We start from the raw sequence: 7,348 nt of genomic DNA on the forward strand, positions 1-7,348 counted from the left end.
AGAGCGTTGGTGAAAATTACAATGACCGAATCATTCACCTCTATCGTTCCACGGATAACCCTTAGAGAGGGCAATTGGAGGTGACAGTTTCACTAATGACTTCCTTCGAATTCTTGTTTTCAAATACCTTCCATTGATTGTAGAATTTCAACGTAGCTAACTTTTGTGAAGACTATTCAAATAATGTGCACTAAGTTATGGGATATACAGAATGCTCAATAAATTTTTTAACGCCATTCCTAACATTGAGAGTTTAATCAAAGGCCAAAGCTAGTAGTGAGAGTAAAGGTAAAGAAGTTATCAGCTATGGGTTCTAAATCATAAGGTAATGAGAGAACTTTCTAAAATCCTAAGTCCCAACCTTCTTATATAGACTTGAAACAGTTAAGAGCGAGAGTGCGGATATAAATAAAGTCACTTTATCAGGTTATTAAGATATTGTGGTTGGAATGCCAAGAAAGAAAATATTTAACTCGTCATGCTTATCTTTGCTTTGAGTTTTCTCCTCGTAAAGACCAGTTTGGCTAAATAAGAGTTGGTTTTCAACTAAAATATTTTAAAACACAGAATTTTGAGAGTAGATGTTAACATGTATACCCTCTTGCGAGAACAAAGTTTCAACTAAAATATTTTAAAACACAGAATTTTGAGGGTAGATGTTAACATGTATACCCTCTTGGGAGAACAAAGACCCTAAGACACATTTATGTGCTCTTGGATCAAGCGTACTTCATTAAATTCTATGAATGTGGACATCTAAAACACAATCAAACATCATTAGAAAATTTTGAGAATAAATTATTCAAAAAAAAGAATCAAGTCTGATATTCAAAAGGGTTTTCGAAATCAATGGTTATGGAGACTATCTATCAACCAAATGTAGAAATGCAAAATTGAATTCTCTCCCAAAAACCTTTTTAAAACTTTTTTTTTTTACCAAGGATTACGTTACCCAAAGAAGTGCCAACCATTTCTTCATAGAACCCATTTTATAGTGGTTGTCAAGGTAAAAAGATTAATCAACAACCAAAAAATTCTGATTAAATTAAATAGAATTAATAAATTTATAAAAGAACCACATCATCGAAATTCCTCAATTGATTGACTTATAATATAATAGAATTTAATACTTGGCAGCTTATGAATAGATTAATGGATTTGTTTAGGATTTATTTTTACTATTTATTTGACATTGAAAATGCATATCATTAAGTGCCAAAATAAATGAAGGGTGTGAAGGGAAAAAAAGATATTTGTTCGAGACATGTATAAGTTAATAAAAGCATGAATTATCAAAAACTTCAACAAGTAGCTTTGAATTAAACAAAGTGTACAACCATAAAAAAGACATAACAAACATCAACATTAAATTTGTATAATTATTTAATTGTCTTGTAAGACAATACAAACGAAGACTATATTCAAAGCAAGGGTATAATAAAATAATGAACAAACATATAATAAAATAAGAGATTTGGAAGTAGTATAATAAAGATTAATCATGTACAATTTTATTTGGAGATATTCAGACAATAAATTAGAGGAAAACAGAAAAAACAAGTGGCATTGTTCGAATATCTTCATCTTGTTGTACTAAAGGATAAAAATATGGCTGATTAAAGGGAGTAGTGGTAAAGAGGCATCACATAGAAGAAGAATTTCACTATAGCAAGACTTCAAAAGTAAATTTTAAAATATGATGATAAAGTTAGCTATGTTATGTTGATTTAGGTATTGGGTAAAAAAAAAATAAATCACTAATATTGTATGTGTTTTATTTAAGATAATGATATAGGAATAGAGTTAAAAATTTTGTACATGTGTAATGGATAGAAAATGTGCATCAAAATTGTACATAGATAGAAATATTCCAAAAGAACACTGTTACGAAAAGAACTGGTTATAAGTGTAGGAAATAAATTAAAGAGAGCACCACATACAATATTTTATAAGGAATAAATGGGGAAGAATTATAAAACCAACCATAAATAGATAGTATAAGGATAAAATTGATGATGATTTTGTTGTTGTTGATGATGTGCTACATTATGAACAATGGGACATAAGATTATTAAAAAAATTCAATGAAGATATGTCGAGTTTTATGAAAAAGACATAATGATACCAGAATTAGGTGGAACTCAACGGAAACAAAAAAAAGCAAACTTTTATTATACTGAGTTAGGGCAACAACCTCATACAAACGGAAAGGGAAAACACAGCAAACGAATCCCCAGCGGGAAGATCCGAGGGCGGAGTAGCGTCGGCAACGTGGTGAAGGTATAGGGAAGGGTTGGTGGTTGCGGGGTCGATTAGGAGGAGGTTTGGTGGTGATTGGGAGGTCGGTAGGGGAATTGGGACGAAAAGTAAGTGGCTGGACAACCGGATCTGCTACAGAAAAATGTCGGCTATTGTCGAGATGAAGGTGGGGGAGTGACACAACAAGGTTATGTTGCTAGGGTAAGGATGTTTGGGTGTTGGAATGGAGAAATGGGAGGTCGGTGGCTAAGCAGAATGGAGGAGAAGGGTTAGGAAAGCGAATAAGGAAGGATACAACACCACCTCGGAGTATGATATATCCGGAGCACCACTACTACCTCAGATATAGCCCTAGAACAGGGAGGAGGACTCCATACAGGAATTTGAAAACAACACTCAGCAATAAAAACTAAGCCTAAATCTGAAAATATCAAATAAATAGCTCCTACATGAAGGAGAAGTCGAAAAGGTTGGGGGAGAGGGACAGTCGACAGCCCCACCCCAGGCCGCTCTGCCTGGGTTCACTCTGGATCGGCCCTATATTGGGCCGGTCGAGCCAGTCAGCCACTACGTCAAGTGCGCGAGCCTTCCGCACCTGTGTCCCGCCCACGTAAGAGTCTTCTGCACCCACGTCACATAACTATATTAATGTTTAGTAATATATTACCATAGGAGAAACCAACTAATTTGCAGTGAAATAAATCAATACGGGGCTTGCCATGATACAAAATATATGTGGTTATCATGGCCACCTTCATCACCTTATTTACACAATATAACTTCATAAGAGCTAAAAGTTTATTTGTGAACGATAACAAAACACACAAACAATCTTGAACAACAACTAAAGGGCTGAAGTTATAAAGTTTGTCGAAATCAGATATTAACAAACATGAAAAAAAAATTAAAAAACTTCTATAGTTTCAAGCGATGGTGTTTGTTTGCATTCAAACAACTAAATAACTCCACAATGCATGTTAAGGATGTATGCATAAACCTTTCTCAAGAACATACAATAGAAGAAACATTATGTCCCGATAATGCTCACAAATAAATTGATGTCTTCTTCATGCAATGACATAATTTTGTATTAATTAATTCTTCATTAGATAATCGCATGTTGCATTTTGACAATTATCTCATGATTTTAAGTTGATTACCCTCTTTTCACTCAAATACAAACAAAAAATCTACTCAACAAAAAAAAGAAAATCTGCTAAACAGTATTACAACAGCTGTGCAAAGTGAAAGAGTTGTGTCTTTATGGCTATCAAGCAAATAGAAAGCAACTAGCATGATTGTCCTTATTCAACCCACATAGGCAAATTTGGGTGTATTTCATTCTTATTATGGGAAATTTACGTACATACCACACAATTCTCAAATATTTACATATCTAACAGCTAAAAACTTGAGATTTATGCTTATAACACTTTGATGTCACAAACCTATACAGTAAAAAGCGTATTACACTTTTAAAACTTTAGTAATTACGGTGTTTTTTTATTTGATATTTCAGATTTGAGTTATATGCATGTAAAATAAAAGCTCATGTATTACATTTGTAAATACATCAGAATTGTGGTATGTATGTAAATGCCCCTTTTATTATTCAAACAATAAAAAAAAAATTAGAAAACCATTTCATCTCAAACATTTATGTTTGTAACTAAACAAAATGAGTTCCAACAAGCTAAAGAAGTAGTTTATTTTAAAGAGTCTCACTACCTACAGTTGCTTGCTATTTCAAAACCCAGCAATTTACTCATGTTAATCAAATGCGGGAATTAGTAATTAGCAGCATCTACTCCATCACAAAACTAAATTTTAGCTTTCATGAAGTCTTTATTCAAATAAAAAGGACACTATCTTTAGTTCCTAGTTTACAATAAATAGTACATTAAGAAACCATCAAGTAGCCAAAATGGTAACATAACAAAAGATAGTAGCCCCTATAATCAGATTAAAGTAATCTTGATTCAGGCGAGGTTCTACCGGTCACTATATTGAGTAAATGCATGCACTCGAAGGGTATATGAAAATTTAGCACATATATATAAATCTATATATATACATATATACAAACACATACATACACATAGATACAGATATATATAAATATATATATATATATATATATATAAAGGATTTCAAGCAATACTAACATATATCTCCTTGAGCACAATTCTCCTAAACACTTTTATAAAAAACCATTGTTCCCTAAGAATTCAAAAGTGTATGACCTGCCGAAGCTTCCCTATATAAATGCCTTCACAGGAGATTTTCATCTTAAATTTTTGCATATCTGTTGAATTCTGATTTGTCGGTGAATCACACCCCAAGGAATAAAGACTATGAAAGGTGAGAGAGACAAAGATAAAGAGCTGATTTGTCGGTGAATCACACCCCAAGGAATAAAGCCTATGAAAGGTGAGAGAGACAAAGATAAAGAGAGAACAATAATTTGTCATTTCTATTCTCTTTTTGACCTCGTAGGCTTAAAATTTGATATCATTCCTACATCTATTTATAAGGAATAAAATACAATATGATGATATTGCATTTCTTCCTCTGATTTAATGTGGGTCGTACAGAATATTCTAGGTATTTTACATATTTGAGTCAATTGATTGGCTACTCTCTATTTTGGTCAGCTGAGCTAGACTTCAGCTCGGTAAGATCGGTCTGGTTGGCTAGGTTGTGTTGACGTTGTCAGTCGGCTAGGCTGTGTTGGCTTCAAGTCGACGGGGATGATTTGATAGGCTAGACTTTGTTGATTGGTTGAATTCGGTTGGGTGTCGATTCTCGACCCCCGGATGAGGAGTTCCTGTTGGCGGAGAGGAACTACATCATCAGACTGAGGATGAATCAATATAACGTGATGGGTAGCTCATTTCTCAACGAGGACAACATGTAGGATGACTTTGAAACTCTACTGTATTATCAATTTTTGATCCTTGATGAAGAGCCTATGGGGCGTCCATAGAATAGCTGGAGATATTGAGAAGTTGGGTCTTTCCTTGGATTTGATCTACCGAAACATAGTTTGTTACCTTCAGTTGGCTTTCCTGTAATGATTGGCTCGGATGCTTATATGTTTTGTTTTAATCTGGTTAATTCAAATTTGATTCGATTGATCATCCTTTTGTCCTTCTCTTGGCTCGATCGGCCTTCGATCTTATCTCAGATGACCACATCTAATCGGCCTTTAGCTTTGACTTGGGTGGATGCATCTAATTGGATAATTGGGCATTTTTAACTTGTGTACCCTCTTTTGTTGTACTTTCTTTCTTTCTTATGAACATTTAGATCTCCTCAGAATCAGTGTTGGCACATTTTCTATGAATGATATGTAACTGAACGAAATGAGTTGCAACAAGCTAACGAGCATAAGTTCACATAAATAGATTTTAAGAAGTTACACTACCAACAATTTTTTGTTGCCTCAAAACCCAACATTTTATAAATTTTATATATGTACAGGAATAGGGGAGAACCAGGTTATGTCTAGGGTGGGTGATTGCCCCCTGGAATTTGAAATTTTTCTATATAAATAGTAAATTTTAATATTTGTTATTATGTAATTTAGGTAAATTAGTAATTTTGCCCCTCTGATATATTTTTTGTCCAATAATTAAAAAAAATAGACAATTTGTGATTTTGCCCACCCTAAAAAATAGCATTTGTTCTTCCCCTGACAGGAAGATATTTAGCAGCTTTCTACAACATCGAAAGAATAAATTTTAACTTCCAAGTAGATTTCATTCAAATAAAGCAGAGCACACAATATCTTCAGTTCGGGTTTATAATAATTGGTGCATTTAAAAGTCTATCAAAAAGTAGATACGAGAATAGGGCGAGTGATAGTTGCCCTTTTAATCAAAATAAAGTACCTAGGCCCAAGAAAAATTCTACTTATCATTATACCGAGCCAATGGATTAGCAGTAAAATTAAATATATTCAAATAAAAGCAGAAGTTTCAAAAAAGACTTACGTATATCTCATTGAGGGCGTATCTCCTAGCCAAATTATAAAGAACTCCAGGCTCGTTGAGATAGGTGAGCTTTGTCATGTCATCCACACCTCCATGGTCCGCATCCGGATCCCTTGGCAACAATTTCTCCTGGGAAACTGAAACCTACGAAAATCAAACAAAACAAAGCAAACTTAAGAGGAAAAACAAGAGTACTCTCACTCCACGACAAATCGACATACAAAACTCAAGCAAACGAACATTTTTAGGAAGCAACAGGAAAGTGGTCGGGAAAACAATCCTACCTTCTTCCCCCGAGGTGTCGTCGTGACTACGAATGACTTATCCCTGACCTCAACAACCTCGGCCTCCACCCATGCCGATTCCTTGTCCTCCACCCACACCTTGGCACCCCTGCCGAAGCTCATCTTGCGGAGGACCGCCGAAGAGGGCGGCATCTTGCGGAGGACCGCCGATGAGTTCGTCGGGGTACTAACCAAAATCGATAACTAAACAGAGGAGAGGCGGAAACCCTAGAAAGAAGACAAACCGTGCTATTTCCCGCCTTCCTGTTGGAAAAGTAAAAAACAGAAATGTTTCACTGGACCTGCTATTTATGGGTTACATGGAAACAAGCAGATTGCCCGTCTCCGTAGCGTGTCGATGCCCGTAGAAAGTAAAGACGATAGCATGGTTTTTAAAATTTTGATGCATAGGATAAATTTTTTTAACTTATTTAGTTCTTAATATTTAGGGTTTGATTGGGGCTGTTGTAGCTTATCCAAATAAATATTTTATCCTGATAATATGTTGATCAGCAGCTTATCCTGATAAGCTAGTTAGTTGTTTAGTTTATACGGTTGGAAAACACTTGATTCTGGATAAATGATCATTGTTGTTTAGTTATTTGGTTTGTGTATTAGTAAAACAGCTGATTTATAGTTTTATCATGATGAATAACCCATCTGACACGCAGCAGTTGTGTTGTTTGAAATAAAACAGCAATGGTTGCATATTAGATATTTATAACTAATAAAACTTCTTCATAACAGTACAAAAAAAAAATATATTTATTGTTTAATAGTGGTATCAAGAAACCTAAAAAAATAACATGT

General features: G+C 34.4%; 1 protein-coding gene across 1 annotated transcript in view; it reads right to left on the reverse strand.

The window, feature by feature from the left end:
- Positions 1-6,846, reverse strand: part of LOC110018402 (protein OPAQUE1-like) — a 98,465-nt gene extending 91,619 nt beyond the window's left edge. The window contains exons 1-3 of the mRNA XM_020715703.1: positions 6,692-6,846; positions 6,539-6,661; positions 6,255-6,398 (exon numbers count right to left, since the gene is read on the reverse strand). Coding sequence (XP_020571362.1) covers positions 6,255-6,398; positions 6,539-6,661 — 267 coding nt within the window. The 5' untranslated portion in view covers positions 6,692-6,846. The remainder of the gene's footprint in view (positions 1-6,254; positions 6,399-6,538; positions 6,662-6,691) is intronic.
- Positions 6,847-7,348: the final 502 nt, after the last annotated feature.

This window comes from Phalaenopsis equestris, unplaced genomic scaffold, assembly GCF_001263595.1.
Source record: "Phalaenopsis equestris unplaced genomic scaffold, ASM126359v1 Scaffold000021, whole genome shotgun sequence".
In the NCBI taxonomy this organism is placed as follows: Eukaryota; Viridiplantae; Streptophyta; class Magnoliopsida; order Asparagales; family Orchidaceae; genus Phalaenopsis; species Phalaenopsis equestris.